The sequence below is a fragment of the Colletotrichum siamense genome (genome assembly GCF_013390195.1).
Source record: "Colletotrichum siamense strain Cg363 chromosome Unknown KSG_Cg363_contig10, whole genome shotgun sequence".
In the NCBI taxonomy this organism is placed as follows: domain Eukaryota; kingdom Fungi; phylum Ascomycota; class Sordariomycetes; order Glomerellales; family Glomerellaceae; genus Colletotrichum; species Colletotrichum siamense.
The window spans coordinates 57,997-74,230 of NW_023501023.1; the positions used below are offsets into that span (position 1 = coordinate 57,997).

Here is a 16,234-nt window from a genome sequence, read left to right on the forward strand (position 1 = left end):
TTGAGTCTGCGTTGAGACAGCCATATTATACCTAGCCAAATAATGTTGGAATCGTCTTTTAATCTATTAATATAGCCTTAGGTGCCCAGGTATCTATCAACAACTAGCTTTAGGCATAGGTACGGTTCCTTTTTAGTTTGAATTTATTTCTTTACTCTGGCTCTAATAACCTGTGAACAAGTGTCTTCTCAGGGATAGCAGTATTAATGTTGGGCACAATGATCCTTTTCCTGCAATTATGGGGCACATAACATCGTCTCCAATTTTGCCCGGGGTCGACGTTCCAGGATTTTGCCTTGACGTGAGTGGCTCGATACACAAACCTGACGGTGTACCTTACCGAACAAAGGAAGCGTCGGGATTGGAGGCAGCTTTCAACCGGGTATTTCCTAATCCTGTGGCTGGTTTTCTTAGTTATATGCTGCTCACCTAAGCATTCTTGGCGTGCTCTAACTTAGATCAGCTCGTGAAGTTTCGCGCTTGAGACATCGAATTTGCGCCGTCGCCAACGGTCCTCGTACATCATCGATTACATGAAACACTTAGCGCCCCGTTGAAAATTTGTGTAATGACAGAACGCCACAGGGGGCCGAACGTGGTGGTTGGGGGAATTACGTCTGTTCGTCTCTCGACGTATATGTAGCACGACACCTCCCGTCGCATATGTCCTACGATTATCCCGCAATCTCTCCATCTAAACTTCGTTATTGTGATCTCTTCACGACGCATCCCTTTCTACTTTACCCGAAGTCAGCCCAGAAGCTCATGCAAACAGCCACTCGACAAACGCCCAATACCCCAAGCTCAATCTGCCCGGTTCTTTCCAGAATGAAAGCCGCATCGCCTATCCCAGGTTTGCCATTCGAGATTGTTTTGGCTATAGTTGGGGTAATTCAGGATGTCTCTACTCTCAGTGCCGTGTCCCAGACTTGTCACGATCTGTACGACGCGGCGTCACCGCTGCTGTACCGAAATGGACTAGCCAGAGACGACACGGAAGTTCAGAGTAGCATCAATATCCACACAAACTACGACATTGAGGAAATTCCCCGCGACTATACGCTCAAGCCTTACGCAAATCCTATCGTTCTCTGGGCGGCAGCTGCAGATCCTGTCGTTGGCCTGCCGGTTCTTGAGAAGGTTTTGTCCCTTCGACCTTTGCATTTGTGGGCGACATTCCACCTCCCTGGGCACACCTGTGAACCACATTGGCCCTGGACTACCAACACAGAAGAGCCATTGTCAGCTGGTCGTATCACGTCATTGCACGTCGCTGCCTCGGTGGGAAATTTTGCAGCCGTTTATTGGCTGTTAGAAGACCATCTTTCGCGAAGTACGCTCGGTCTCGAAGTCACAGCCACTTATGCTTGCATGTGCCCATCTTCTCACCTGAACATTCTACGACAAAACCATGGGCTCCTTGATGCAGAAGACTGCCCCGACGCCACCCCTCTTCATCTAGCGCTGGCGCATGGACATACTGATGTGGCTAGATTATTGATCCTCTGCGGTGCCAATTGGTCTGCATTCACGGACGGCTGTCATGGTGTGACAGGCTTGATGATGATTGCCTCGAATGGTCAGGTGGAACTCTTGAAGTGGCTGTTTGACAATGGGCTGCTCACCAAGCAGGCTGTGGAGCACGAAGACAATATGGGTCTCACCGCCGAAGACTACGTCTGTAGTTGCGACAGCGAAGTAGAGAGGGGTGTGATGAAATCTTGGTTAACCGAAATAAGGACAGGACTTCAGATCGACAAGTCTTTAGGTGTTTCATGCGGCATATCAGATTTGTTCTTGGGCAAAGACGAAAGCTCGCCAACGCAAAAGAGCATGACAAGTCCCGAAGGCCTCGTTGATTAGGATTGAATCCGAATGACTCAAGTGCTAGATCCGATAGATAAGACTTTGCAAGCCAGACCATACTTCACGCGGCTCTGTAGATCCTAACCCATTCCTAAATGTCTCCCGACTGTGTTGATTGTAATAGCTCGCCGCCGTAAGGTATTGTTATCAACACTGCCCGCAACTCAGTAACGCACCACTGAACTTACCTTAGTTGCCTGATCTCATCATATGTGCTGGGTATGATCATTACTGGCCGGCCCTAGTCTATCCCCGAATGCCAACTGTTGGACTCGGAGAATCTGACCAATCCCCTCCCTGGAAGTATATAGAGACTCGTAGTCAACTTTCCAGGCTTAGCCGCTTCAGCGTGATATCTAACCGGGCATGTAAAAAACCTTTTCGCAAGCTCTTGATGCTCTGCAGTAAATTGTACGAATGCGCAGTATAAGTTGCTAGACCTTTGGATGTGCGGAGGCTGTGAACTTCTGATCTGTTCGTAGACTGCTGCGTCTTGACAGCACCAACATCGGGTGGAGTCTGTGTGCTCCACCCCGCCGAAAGCGCCGCGCATCTGTTGTTATCATGGCTCCGCCGATCTCCGTGCTATGATTGGCTTTCAGGGCAAGGAGCCCCGTGCCGTTGATAACGCCCTGTTCCAAGATAACAGCATCAAGACCCCTCAGACCCATAGAATAGTTGTCCCCTTCTGTCTTTGGCATCATCCGCATCTTTCTGGCTTCCGTCACAATATTGAGGCCACCACGTGGGAAAACCTTGCGCGATGTCGGATAAGACCGTCACAAACGATGTCGCGGTGGCAACCGGCCGTCTTGGCGGCGGACGTCCTATCACAAGACAGCGCAGGGGCTGTTTAACTTGTCGTCGAAGGTAAGTAAGTCTAAGCATATCTCGTCGTCGCCTGGGTGCGGTGCTAAGATTCTCAAGAAAGAAGAAATGCCACGAGCAGTACCCAGTCTGCAGTCATTGCCTTCGTTTAAACCTGGTTTGTCGATGGGAGGGACCTCGCGAGGTGACTGTTGGCACGGAATCCTTCAAATCGACATCGTCTGTCGGCAGTGCCAACTCCATCTTGAGCAGTGGCCCACATCTTGTTGATATCAACCGACTGGGAGTTTTTGCGTTGCCTAAATATGGTCCAAGCCCCTGTGGCGGGGCAGGAGAGGATGACTTAATAAGCAGCCGACGAATGATGCTCCGGTATTACACAACATCGTTGGTTTTCATGTTGACGAACAATTTGCATAATAACTGCTTTTTATCCGGTATGTTCTAAAGTGCATAATATGAGTTAGATATTAATGTTGAACAGTCTTGCTACCAATGGCCTTTGAATGCCCCTCGTTGATGTACGCCTTGGCTGCTAGTTCATCAGCTCACTTGGCACTCCAAGATGACATTTTCCAAGTTAGGGCCTTGCAGCATCGCGGAAATGCGATGGCTGAACTGAAAAGCTCTATGACTAAAGGCTCACTCACGCGCGAAATGAGGCTGGCTACGACATTGGTCCTATGTTCCATGGAGTCTATCTCTTCTGGCATAGATGACTGGATACATCATCTCTCTGGCGCCGCTGCATGCCTCAATGAATGCAACAATATGGATACCGCTTCGTCAATCGATGGTCAAGCCTTAATCGGGGATGATATAAAAGCATTGTCCCAAACCTATGAGGGTCGATGGCTTCTCCGAAACTTTGCGTATCACGACATCATCATGAGTGTATCACTCAATTGCAAGCCCCATCTTGCCGGAGATTATTGGCTCTCATCAGAAGACTATGATGTGGCGGATCCGTATTTTGGACATGCCGCAGAAATAATCCATCTAATCGGAGAAACCAGTCACTTAAACCAGGATTTCTCGATGGCTTCACAGGAAGCCACACTGTCAAGCAACACAATATCGGGGGTTTCCGATGCAACAGCTCTAATGGCAGGTCTATGCTGTAAAGCAAGGCGCTTAGAGACGAAGCTTCAGGACTGGAAGTGCCCGTCTCAGTCACAGGACGCATCCTTAATCATCTTAGCCGATGCTTATCGACATGCTGCTCTCATTTACTTGTATCGTGTTCTTCGAAAGCACATTACCTCTCACCCGGAGTCGCTTGAGTCAAATTTATCAGAATCTGTGACCGCCATTTGCAAAATCTCCAGGGAAATACCCAAGGGTTGCTATGCAGAGACCTCCATGATATTTCCTCTATTTATGGCCGGTGGTGAAGCGACTTCACAAGTGGAAATTGTCACAATTCGAGAAGGGTTTGCTTCGCTTAACCATCGTCGGCGGTTTCGCAACGTGGACGCGTGTGTTTCAGTTTTGGAGGAGGTTTGGAAGTGCACCGGAGCAGGGTCTGGAAGATTTAAGATGGATTGGATGGATGTCGCAAGGACTCGAGGCTGGAAACTTGCCCTTTTTTGAAATCACAGTGTGATTTGGAATGTTAGTTTGCGCAATGCACTGCATCAAGCGAGCAAGTTTTTGTTTCCGTACGTTTCGCTCCATGTATTTGATATGATATAACTGAAAACTCCCGCAAGGTCTTGTAATGACTGGACGAAATATCGACGTGCCTAATTACACATGTATGTGGTAAAATGATCACAGTCGTGACGCACTAGCAGCACTTGAGAGTGACTCCAAAACCTCAGAAGCTGCTCGCTCACCGCTCCTAACCGCACCCTCCATATACCCCTTCCATTCTCCCGCAGTCTCGGTACCGGCAAAATGCAGGTTTCCACTTGGCTTTCTGAAAGAATCGCCACCGAGTGCGTCAAGAACGCCAGGCGCAAGAGACGTACACGGGCAGCCCCATCCGGACCACTCGTCGTTGACCCACTCATAAGCGGACATGCCAACAAACTGGTCATGAATACCTTCGTGGCCAAAGAGCTGCTCTAACTGATTCAGCAACCTCTTCTCCCTGTCGCTTTGTTCAAGTGCAGACCAAGCTCTGCCAGCATCACCGGCAAGGAAACATGTAAGCACGTGCTTGCCGTCGATTGGAATGCTGGTATCGCGAATGACGCTTGCAGGCCCCACGAATGATTGTGCGAGACCACAAAACCCCTTTTCAACCCAGAACGGCACTTTGAACTCCATCATTGCTTTCGTATAGTAGCCATAAGTCAGAGAATCGATCCAAGCCTGCTTGGAAAGCGGCAAGGGTGGCTCGAATGAGATGCTCTTGAGAGCTGGGCCTGGAATAGTTGTGATCACTTTGCGTGCTGCCAATACCCCTTTCTCTGTCTGAACCTTCACTCCTTGGTGACCATCAGAGATCACGGCACGGACGGGTTGATTGAGGCGCACTACTCCGTCAGAGAGAGAGGAGGCCAGGCCCTTGGCAAAATGCTGCGTGCCTTGGCGTACGCGGAGATGCTGGCCGCCACCCTTGCGATCGGAGCGCATCTGCAAAAGTCCACCACCAGATTTGCAGTAGTTGAGGAAGAAAAGAGCCGATATATCGGTCGCCTCCTGACCAAGCATTGCGCGGGTCCATACATTGGCCGTTGCAGTTGCAGTCTCGCTGGCGCCCCGAGAGCGCAAGTATGCGTCAAAGGTGAGACTATCCAAGCTCGTGTTCGTTGGCTTCCAAGTGTCTACGGCTTGACAGTCGGCTTCGACCATGTCGCGAACGGCACCGAGGTGTTGACGAGTAATCTCATCAAACTGTTGGCGATTAGTATCGTGCCACGAAGATATGATTGGCATTCAAACGAGCAGAGGTCTTACCATGGGAAATTCCCCATACGGGAACGGCGAGCAAACTCCGTCAAAGTCCTGCATGACCACGTTGCCGTTCGTGTTCTGCTCAATCAGCTCGGCCCCATATTGCTTTGCCAACGCATACATCCTATGTTGGTTGGTGTCGTTGATCCATGCAGCACCAAGGTCAACTACTCCGGGCTGGCTTTCCTTCAGAGGCTGACTCCAAGTCTTTCCGCCAACGCGGTCTCTTGCTTCAAGGACGATGCAAGAGAGGCCGGCGCGTGTGATGTCGCGCGCAGCGCTTAAACCAGCGAGCCCGGCACCGATGATAACGACGTCGACTGACTCCGATGATTCCGGCAGAGTCGCTCTGTCCAAAGGCACTGAGGGTTCGGGAACTGCGATTACGGCGTCAATCTCGAACTTCCATGTCGGCATTGCCAGCTTAGGCACCGGCACGAGAGTCATTGCTGGCCGATGGCCGGCGAGGAAACGTTGGATGTGGCGAACGTGTTTCCGTTTGGTGCTATCATAGTCGACGATGTACAGTGTGAGCTTGGCAATGTCTTTGATAGATGCGCCAGCAACGAGAATGATCTTGCGCAAGTTGAGGAGAGCGAGGTGGATCTGGGACTCGTAATCGTCGGGGACTTGCCCGTCTACGGTCGAGCCGGGCTGGCCGGCCACGTGAATGAGTTTCGATGATGAAGTCACAGTCGCTGGCGCAAAGTATGCCGACGATGTGCTGTTGAGATCGAGCGTGCGAATAGACGGAGCCATGATGATTTGAAGGGCCGCAGGATGTGTTATTATCACAAGTTTCGCGTAATGAAGGCGCCCAGGTTTACAACCTTTAGTTTGATTTCAAAGGCGTTCGGCCCCGACTTATGTACTTTTCCTGCTATTATCAGTCGCGTAATACTGTTCAGATGTTGGCTCACAGCTTCGTTCTTGGCTCCTTCCATTGTCGCTCGGCTTTCCGCCGGGCAACCTTAGCTTCTTACCCCACTTCAGCGAGTGAGACCATTCATCTCTTCACCGTCCCGCTCAAGACTTCGCACCAGCCATCCCCGCATTTGTCCGAGCCAATAATTGGAATCTCACTGGCTGACGCCGGTTCTGGGATGTCACTTCTGGCGCCGGGGAAGTGGGGCGGCGCATCTGCACGGCGCTCCCGGCGGGGTGGGGCCTGCAGGATGAGATGTCCTCCGGTTTGTCCCCGATATGGACGGTACCGGCGAAAAGCGAATCAGCCGATCTCGGTGCCATCACAAGTGTCCAGGCGCGTTCGTAGTATCGCTCCGGATGGGATTTGTTCATAAGACCTGGCCTGCGATGACCGCTTTACGCAAGCCCTTCGCTTTGACGGAGGAAAGTAACGTTTGATTCCCACGCAGCGTTGACAAAACACTATGCCTTTCAAACCCCAGCTCCAAGACGAGTCGTTGCTCATTGGAAAAAACTTCATCAATGGCCATTGGGTGAATTCCGTCTCTGACAAAACGTTCAATGTCACAGGTGAGTTCATATATGCGTTTTTCCCCGCTGCTCCTACGGTCTACCAGAGAGTCCTGCCTTGCCCCCCATTCGCAGTGTTCTTCGGCAGCTGACCATAGATCAGATCCCGCTACGGGCGAGCTGATCGGCTCGTGCCCCGAGTCTGTGTCTGAAGATGCGGAGCGCGCCATTCTCTCGGCAGCTACGGCGCTGCCGGCTTGGAGATCTCGATCCGGTCGAGATCGAGCGCGCATACTTCGTCGATGGTATGACCTGATCATGGAGAACAAGACCGACTTAGCCACCTTGATTACCTGGGAAAACGGCAAAGCAAAGGCAGATGCGGCTGGCGAGGTGGTCTTTGCTGCCAGCTTTCTGGAATGGTTTGCCGAAGAAGCAGCACGAATCTATGGAGACGTGATACCCCACAGTAACCCGAACATGAGAGTGTCTGTGTTGAAAGAGCCGGTCGGTGTTTGTGGTCTCATCACCCCGTAAGTACGATCTTCCGTTAGCACGACAAGTTGAATGGATTGTGCTGATCGACTGATGGAATAGCTGGAACTTTCCTGCCGCGATGGTCACAAGGAAGCTAGCGCCAGCACTGGCTGCCGGCTGCACTGTAGTGGTGAAGACCGCTGGCGAGACACCATTCACTGCCAATGCTGTCATGCAGCTTGGTCAACGGGCGGGTGTGCCAAAGGGCGTAGTCAACATCATCTCGGCCCTCGAAAACACTCCAGAGATTGGGGCGACATTGTGCCAATCTGAGATCGTCCGTAAAATCTCCTTCACGGGATCAACACGTGTCGGAAAGCTTCTCATGCAACAGTCCAGTCAGACGTTGAAGAAGATGAGCCTGGAGCTAGGTGGCAATGCCCCTTTTCTGGTGTTTGAGGATGCGGACCTGGATCTCGCAGTAGCCGGTGTGATTGCAAGCAAGTTTAAGTCGTCGGGACAAACATGCGTCTGCGCGAATCGAGTATTTGTGCAAGAGGGTATACACAAAGCGTTTGTTTCCAAGTTGAAGGAGGAAATGAGCAAGTTCAAAGTTGGACACGGCTTCGACGAGGAAGTCACTCATGGACCTCTCGTCAGCGCCGAAGCTGCTCAGAGGGTTGCGGGTCTCGTTCACGACGCTGTTCAGGGAGGCGGCTGTGTCGAAATCGGAGGGAAAGCAAGGCCGGATCTTGGTAGGTTTCCGGACAGCGATCCCAATACCAAGAATGGATACTCACTTCGCTCACCAGGGCCAAATTTCTTCGAGCCCACCGTCATCACGAATCTTAAACCGAACATGAGGATTTTGAAGGAGGAAATCTTCGGCCCGGTGGCTCCCATCTTGTCATTTGAGACGGAGGAAGAGGTGGTTGATGCCGCCAACCGGTGTGACGTGGGCCTCGCATCTTACATCTTCACCAACGACCTCAACCGTGCGACGCGGGTGTCCGAACTGCTGCAGTTTGGGATGGTGGCCTTAAACACCGGGGTCATTTCCGATGCAGCCGCTCCGTAGGCGTCCCCGATGTCGATTTTTATTTTGACTTTTGGCTGACTCGGGATTAGGTTCGGGGGTATTAAACACTCTGGGATTGGGCGAGAAGGGAGCAAATACGGCATTGAGGACTACTTGACGACGAAAACTCTGGTGACGGGTAATGTGCGGGTAGCCCATAGATCGCATCTGTAGGGAGAAAGAGACGAAGTATGAATTGAAGCGTTGCTCTTTGCCTCGAGCTGATGATTGTTGAGAGCTTGGCCAGAATTTGGCTGACGCAGCGACTTGACGGAGCAGAAGGTCCGCCAGAGGATTTCGTGGTTATGTCAGCAGGGAGACGGACGGCTTAGATAATGTCCGCTCACGTGATGGAGCATCGAGACCCACCGTCCGGTCCTTCCGACATTCGACCGGGCAGCCCATGCCGCAGATTTTCCTCAGGCGGCCGTGTTGGGAATAGCGTCAGGGGCACTCTGCCAAATCCGAGGATGCCTCACTTGAATCAGCCCGAATCAGTTGGCATCACCCCAGCACATCACGAACGCGAAACCGCAGGGCTTCGTCCCAAGTCCAGAACCCGGCGCCCATCATTGCTTAATACGGCCGACCCGAAGAACAAGTTGGGGAAAAATAGATGAGACCAACCTTATGAGAATAGATGAGACCAACACGGCCCTTCGTCTGAACTCTTTTGAACAGTCGACAGCCGCTGCCGCCGTCGCCGCTGCCGCCGCCCCCAGGACCAGGACCAGCCTGCGTACGGATACCTATCAATTCCCTCTAGCCTCTAGGCGTTGCGCGCTGCAATGCAAACATGATCCCACGAGGAATGGGGGCGCGTCTGGACGTGCTACCACTGACCAGAGACTGCCGTCCCTGCCCCCAATGCCCCCAATGCAATGGCCCAGGCATCTGCAAGACAAGACGCAAGACAACTGGCATCCAGACTCCAGTGGCCGTGCAGACACGAAGAGGGACAAACAGAGACCGTCTTGGGCCGGCCGCATCGCAATGACCCCGCCAACAAATCGCGCCGGCGCTGGCCGGCGAGTGGTGAGCAGACAACACCTCCCCAGAATCCGACGCGACAGGGTTTATGAGTCCGTGGGCTGGGCAGAATCACAACTCGGCGATTTTTCTCTTACAAGGTCAATCCATCCCCGTCGTCTCGCGCAAACCCAAAAGGGGGACTTTTCTACCGATTCCACCGAATCGAGACGGCGAGAATGCAGAGGATTTCAAGGTTGGTCCGTAGGGTGATCGGGCCCGTCATTTATTGGCTACGCGGGCGGCTAAAGCCTTCGCCCACCACCTCCTGGATCCAATCAATGACCATCCCAATTTCCAGTGGCTGCGAATGATGAGAAAATAACCTTATGCACCCTCCAGGGATCATGCATGAGTCCAGCGCGACCGACCAACAGGACTGCCCTACCTGAGGTTGTTATCTTGACATTTACCCGTGCGAAAACACTCGTCTCGCCCTACCTTGCCCTCATCCTGTCGCCATGCCGGACGAACATGGCATAAAGGGGCCACCAGCTCGTCCAAAGTTGCATCAATGTATTAATGTTCCCAACCGTCCCCGCTGCGGATGTCCTCCACGAATCCTCACTTATCTAGCCCAGACTCCCCTTCGTTTTTGTCTCCTAGTCTCTAGAACACGTTTCTCATTCCACGCCAGTCGTTACTCTCACAATTTCCCTTCTCTTTGCTGCCAGCCAAACAAACCAAGGCGCAATGTTGCCCACTCTGAACCCCACAGCGCCGGCTTTCAGCCCTCCTGTGTCGATCCCCCAGCTCGCCTCCCCTTTCATCTCCACATCCGGTGCCGCCTCCGATTCCGACCCTGACTTGCTCGGCCTTGACCTCGATCTGGACCTAGACTCCGAACTCGATGGGCCTCTCTCTCCATCTTCCGAGGCCGGTAGAGTAGCTTCCGCACTCATCGGCGAGTCCCTCTTCAAGGCCGTGTTTGAAGCCCCGTCATCTCCGTATTCACCAGTCGTTGACGCCGACGACGACGATTACTTCACCCAACTCCCTTCATCTCCGCAAACCACGTCATCAACTCCAAGCTCCGGCCGTGACATCTGGAGCCCGACTTCGGCCTTCCGCTCGACTTCTGAAGTTAACTCTCCTTTCTCATCGGTTGCGTCGCTTGCCGACAAGGAGTCATGGTGCACAGGCGAGCTTCCAAGCTCTCCGGCGGAGGCAGAGATGGCATGGGGTGAGGACTGGGCTCACGACGACGATGTCTACCTCGGCCAAGGCAGTAACCCGGAGCCGTTCAGCGCAACGCCTGCGCCTGCCGAAGCATCCTTGAAAGTCGCGCCCGCGGCGATGACGCCTGGAGTCATGCTTACTCCCATCCAAATCCAACAGCTCCAACAGCTCCAGCAGCTCCAGCAGATTCAACAACTTCAGCAGCAGCAATTGTGGCAGCAACAGATGCAATACCAAGTCCCGATGATGACTCCCGTCCTTCAAGCTCAGGCTCAATCTCAATTCATCCTGCCGTCCATGCAGTTTATCACGGTTCCTTCGGCACTAAGCACACCAAGCCCACCAAGAGTCGGGCTTGCTCCTCTTTGGCCCCTTCTCTCTGCGCTGCATCGCAACCTGGCGCGCAGCAGACCCGATCTCTACGGCGCAACCTACCTTGGACCTATGTCTTGAAGCGATGAGCGGTCGTCAAGAAGACAGCAGAGTATCTGACACGGACACCACAACGCCGCCGGTCCGGGGCATTCCGCTCGTGAAGCCCGTGTGCTGTGATGGGACGAGGGCGCCGCTGATGGTGAGGCCACCAGTCAGTATTGGCTACCACGAATAAAGGTATGAGCAGTGCTTCTCAGTCACGCACAAGGCTTGTACAGGCAGGGAAATGGGGCGACGACGTCAGTGCCGTCCCGAGGACACAGGGTCTGGCCATTAGCCAGGAGAATTTGACTCTTGCCGAACACCAATGGCCGGCCGATGGACAGCTGGAAGCGCATCAACGTAGCCCAAGAGGCCGAAAGAGACTGCGTCAGGCCGCATTTATAGATGCTGATATTCTTCATGATTGATTGTGGTGGACAACGGGACATTGCTACCAGATAAATGGTCGCGAAGGGCGATGATGGCTCGCCGAGCAAGTCCCGCGATCAAACATGTGCCTTTTTGATAGGCTAGTACTACTTTTAGTGATACATAATCAACTTCTTTTCGACTGGCATATTGTTTGATGTCGTTCAGAGCCTCCTTGATGACCACTACCTCAGTGAGCGTGTCCTGGCGAGGAAGTAGCCGATGGATTTTGGCTGCTCCTTCCTTGCACCTTGCTTTGAATCCAACCCGGCCGCCTGCCACCATTTTCCCGACAACAATGGAAGGAGGTACCTTCCTACCTACTTCATCTAGCTACCTCAGGCAGTCCCAAGTGTCTCTTTTCACTACCTTACTCAAACCTCCTCCTCCGCCACCCACCCACCCATCCGCTCCGTCACTTGACAACTCACATCTCTCGAACGACGACCGCGATGAGCCCTCGCGAGACCTTCGCTCCGGACTCGCGCAAGGTATGCGAGAATCCGTCGCCAAATATATCCCCATTGGATATTTTCGGCTAATACTGCCAGTAGGCCACGACCGAGGCACCTTCTGCCCATGAGACCGGGATGATCGACACCTCGGCGGCGGCTGGCCTACAAGCACAGCCTGCTTCAGACCAAGATATCGAGTCGCGAGGTACCCATTACCACTTTCATCCTGCAGCAACCACTGTCGATGGTCCATTACTGACTGATGCCACAGACGTTGCAGGCCCCGCCCACCGCGATCAGCCCAACGAGGAGGACAGCGCAAGCGCCAACCCGGCAAGCACCATTTCCGTAGAATCCGACGACTCGACTGGAGGCACCGATATTTTCTTACATCGCACTTCCATCCCTACACCAGATTCGAGGACTTCGCGGGAAGTTTCTCCTGGCAGAGGCATTTCCGACCGCCTCGACCTCAATGCTACGCCAGGGTCGCTTTTGGAAGACCCAAGTGGCAGTGGTTCTATGCTGGAGAATAGCCCCAACGATGCGGTTGAGACCCCCGTCTCTGTTTTCGCTAATACTCTTCTTGACTTCGGATTGGTTTGCGGTCGACGCATCGGACTACTTGAGGGGACCAAGATTCTCGTCGAGACGCGGATGATGGACCTTAGGGATGGAATGGACAAGGCCTGGTTAAGCATCAAAGAGGGCCGGAACTGCGAGAGAGGTTTCGATGCTATTGAGTCTGACCTCAAGCTACTGGCAGAGGCGAAACGTAACGTCGATGAGGCTGTACAAGACGCCGAAAACGAGTTCCAAACCTATCGTTTGGCTTTCATTGACAAAGTTCAAGCAGCGAGCAGACATCTGGCACAGGTTTAGGTAGATATTTCACGAATGGTGTCGTCATTTTGGTATTGGCCAGTCGAGCATGTCCGGGCTGCAGGACGGAGGCTTTGCTGGGAATATTGCGTGTGCGTACAAGAGGTTGAAGCAAAATACGTCTGTCAAACTCGGCTTTTGGAGGAACGCGTCAAGAAGCCCTCACGAATACAGCGGCGATACCGCCTTCAATATCCGAAGTAATCCCCATGATAATGAGAGTGTTCAACGTGCTTCTCTTTGGTTTTTCTGTCTCTCTATTCGTGGGTCTGCCTTGATAGTCTCACCAGTTGACTCCTTGATCGTTTCCAATTTGCACACGCTCGGATCGGCAACATCGTCTAACGGCCTCCACGTTGTGTGTCGTTAAAAGCTTCTTTGCCGGGACGCATGATCGAGACCAAAGGGTCGTGATGTTTAATTGGAGAGATGGCTGACATGCGACAACGCCCCAGCAAGATGAGGGGTCAGAGTTGCGGATAAAAAGCATCCCTTGGACCTGGCTTAGTTGTTGTAGAAGGCAAGGCGCCCTTCGGCTCTACCCAACTACCAAGGGCGGTTCGGGCCTAAGACGACATCCGACTTCACACACCTAAAGGCATCTACATGGACAGATGGTTTCCCTAAGGAAGGAGTTCAAATTTCCCTGCAACAAGATTGAGGAGATCTCGCCTCACGCAGCTTGACGGGTAGCGATGAAAAACGCTCACTTTTTGAGTTTCTATAGAAGACATGCACGAGCGACCAATCGCCCAATGGCGCAGCTGAGCGGTTGCGCAGCCGATGACAGGCACCTTAACCCACTCGCATGCCTCCAAGATCGCTCGAAGTCACCTGCAGATGCAGCAGTCGCCGAGTTGGAGGCTCTACGGGAAGGCCCGGCATATGACGGCATCCTCTTCGCCGTCGAAAACGCAGGGTTTTCACTTCATTTCGACTTCTATGGAGCATAGCGTGTGACGCAAGAGCTCGAATCCCATCGCTGGAAATTTACCGGAGAGTTGTTCCAGAAGCAGATACATCAGAATTCTCGTGCTCAGGTCACGGCACCCAGCGAGCGGTGCGCCTTCCACTTTTTCGCGACGTCGGTCAAAGAACATAAGCACGAAAGCGCGCGGTACATCTTGGCAAGACTCTGAACGAAGGAAAATTTCCGGATGCCGCGATACCTCCAGGCCGTCTGGCAGCATTACCAATGTGGACGTTGTGGGTGGCCTACTCGATCGGTGCAATGTCGGTCTTCTTACGGTTCTCCAAGTCCGGCGTCATGTGGAGTCCGCCCATACTACCGAGCGCCGACAAGTGCTGACGTCGACATCGTGCAAGCGCATCATTGTCAGCAGGAGACGATACGGACTGAGAAATAGTCATTTATATAGATTCGTTCGTCTCAAGACCTCATTAGGTCATTGCGAAAGCTACCAAACTCTGTAACTAAACTTTCTACAATAGTCCCCTGTCATATGCCACGGAAATGACTTTGACTTTCGTTCCCCTGCTTGCCGCCACATCGGCAGTCTATATACTGATCAAACTCTACCAGGTTTGCCTTGCACAATCCCAAACTTAATATCTTTCTTCTGACCTTCCTCAGATTTTCACCAACCCCTTGAACGCAATCCCCGGTCCTTGGTACGCGAAATTTACCGGCTTGCCTGGCACTATCGCGACCCTCAAGCGGCAGCAAGTTCAGTATTACCACCGTCTGCACCAACAATATGGCCCCTTTGTACGTGCATCACCAGGCCAGGTCTTTGTGTCAGACGTGAAGGCCTTCAAGACCATCCACAAGGTCGGAAGCCAGTTTACGAAAGCCGAATACTACCACTACTTCGGGCCAACCGAGGCCGGCAGCCCTCCGTACGGCTTGTTCCAAATGACCGACCAGCATGCCCACTCTCAGAGACGCAAGCTCCTGGGTAGGGGCTTCACATCCTCCTCACTCCGTGCAGACTGGGAAGACATGGTGCGTGAGAAGGTCACAATGGCCCTCGAGGGCATGACCATCGACGCAAAGATTGCCAGCGGTGAAGTAGATATGCGCAAGTGGTGGATTCTCATGGCATGCGATGTTGTCTCGAAGCTCATGTTTGGAGAGTCTTTTGACGCTTTGAAGGCCGGAAAGGTAGGACATCGCCGATCCTCTCAACCGGGCTTCAGTCTGACGATTTTGTGTAGGAAGACCCATGGTTCGAGGAGGTCAACTTCGCCAACACCGCGGCCTTCACCGCATTGTCTTTTCCATGGCTTTATGCGGTCACCAAACGGCTTCCTTTCATTGGAAGTCTGAGAATGTTCAGCTCCTACAAGGTACTGCTCGACAAGGGCCGTATCGCCGTCAAGAACAGCAAGCAAGCAGCGGCGTCGCAGGCCTCGAATCTCTTCTCCAAGGTCCTCTTCCAAGCAGAGAAGGACGAAGGTTCTCTGACAGATATGGACATCTGCGTCGAAGCTGCAGCCTTCATGATCGCCGGTACCGATACCACTTCTAACACCTTGACGTACGGTATTTGGGCTGTCTTGTTGCGCCCGGAGCTGCAGACTGCTTTGGAGAATGAAGTCCTTGGGCTTAGTGACAATTTCACTGATGCGGAATTGGAGAGGCTTCCCGTACTTCACGCTGTGATAGAAGAGACTTTGCGACTCTATGGCGCCGCGCCTACGCCACTTCCGCGCGTCGTTCCTACCGGCGGCATCCAGCTTGGCGGCTACCATCTCCCCGCTGGAACCGATGTTGCAACCCAATCGTGGACTTTGCATCGAGACCCAGAGAACTTCAGTAATCCAGAAAGGTATGAGTTGGTCCCTGCCGGCATGATTTTCAAGCATTAACACGATTCCAGTTTTGACTACTCTCGATGGATGCCTGACGGGGAGAGCACCAACTCGGAGACCGCCAAGGCCGCGTTCACGCCGTTCGGAGCGGGGTCCCGAGTGTGCATTGGTAGGCACTTGGCAGAAATGGAGCTTCGCTATGGAATCACCATGTTCTTTCGCAAGTTCCAAGGCGCCAAGCTTTCGCCAGCGACAACGCCTGAGAGCATGGAGATGGATAACTTGGTCCTGATTGAGCCGCGGGGCAAGACGTGCAAGGTTATTCTCTCTCATAAGCGATAGTACGCAGGTGCATTTACGGCAGCAGAAACCGGTTCTGACGAAGAAGAGGTCGCAACTCGTGTCTCACCAATTTCGTTCGATGGATCCCCAAGCACTCAAGTGCCACATGTGACTAGACAGGTCGCGCTGATTAATA

General features: G+C 52.9%; 7 protein-coding genes across 7 annotated transcripts; 5 read left to right on the forward strand and 2 right to left on the reverse strand.

The window, feature by feature from the left end:
- Positions 1-2,187: 2,187 nt before the first annotated feature.
- Positions 2,188-2,576, reverse strand: CGCS363_v013921 (uncharacterized protein; the record flags this gene model as incomplete). Its single annotated transcript, XM_036645770.1, has 2 exons — positions 2,188-2,378; positions 2,435-2,576. The coding sequence occupies 2 exons, from the start codon at positions 2,574-2,576 to the stop codon at positions 2,188-2,190; spliced, it is 333 nt and encodes a 110-aa protein (XP_036488241.1).
- A 53-nt stretch (positions 2,577-2,629) lies between these two features.
- Positions 2,630-4,287, forward strand: UGA3-0 (Transcriptional activator protein UGA3; the record flags this gene model as incomplete). Its single annotated transcript, XM_036645771.1, has 3 exons — positions 2,630-2,736; positions 2,794-3,131; positions 3,179-4,287. 3 exons carry the CDS (start codon positions 2,630-2,632, stop codon positions 4,285-4,287), a joined length of 1,554 nt encoding a protein of 517 aa, XP_036488244.1.
- Positions 4,288-4,467: 180 nt separating this feature from the next.
- CGCS363_v013923 (Amine oxidase) lies at positions 4,468-6,357 on the reverse strand (the record flags this gene model as incomplete). The annotated part of the gene is made up of 2 exons (XM_036645772.1): positions 4,468-5,538; positions 5,602-6,357. The coding sequence occupies 2 exons, from the start codon at positions 6,355-6,357 to the stop codon at positions 4,468-4,470; spliced, it is 1,827 nt and encodes a 608-aa protein (XP_036488243.1).
- A 632-nt stretch (positions 6,358-6,989) lies between these two features.
- Positions 6,990-8,590, forward strand: davD-1 (Glutarate-semialdehyde dehydrogenase DavD; the record flags this gene model as incomplete). Its single annotated transcript, XM_036645773.1, has 4 exons — positions 6,990-7,095; positions 7,199-7,568; positions 7,633-8,267; positions 8,325-8,590. The coding sequence occupies 4 exons, from the start codon at positions 6,990-6,992 to the stop codon at positions 8,588-8,590; spliced, it is 1,377 nt and encodes a 458-aa protein (XP_036488744.1).
- Positions 8,591-10,312: 1,722 nt separating this feature from the next.
- On the forward strand, positions 10,313-11,251 carry CGCS363_v013925 (uncharacterized protein; the record flags this gene model as incomplete). Its single annotated transcript, XM_036645774.1, has 1 exon — positions 10,313-11,251. One exon carries the CDS (start codon positions 10,313-10,315, stop codon positions 11,249-11,251), a length of 939 nt encoding a protein of 312 aa, XP_036488245.1.
- Positions 11,252-12,096: 845 nt separating this feature from the next.
- On the forward strand, positions 12,097-12,981 carry CGCS363_v013926 (uncharacterized protein; the record flags this gene model as incomplete). The annotated part of the gene is made up of 3 exons (XM_036645775.1): positions 12,097-12,135; positions 12,199-12,304; positions 12,371-12,981. The coding sequence occupies 3 exons, from the start codon at positions 12,097-12,099 to the stop codon at positions 12,979-12,981; spliced, it is 756 nt and encodes a 251-aa protein (XP_036488996.1).
- A 1,474-nt stretch (positions 12,982-14,455) lies between these two features.
- On the forward strand, positions 14,456-16,098 carry cypX-1 (Cytochrome P450 monooxygenase cypX; the record flags this gene model as incomplete). Its single annotated transcript, XM_036645776.1, has 4 exons — positions 14,456-14,524; positions 14,576-15,106; positions 15,160-15,773; positions 15,825-16,098. 4 exons carry the CDS (start codon positions 14,456-14,458, stop codon positions 16,096-16,098), a joined length of 1,488 nt encoding a protein of 495 aa, XP_036488246.1.
- Between the last annotated feature and the right edge of the window lie 136 nt (positions 16,099-16,234).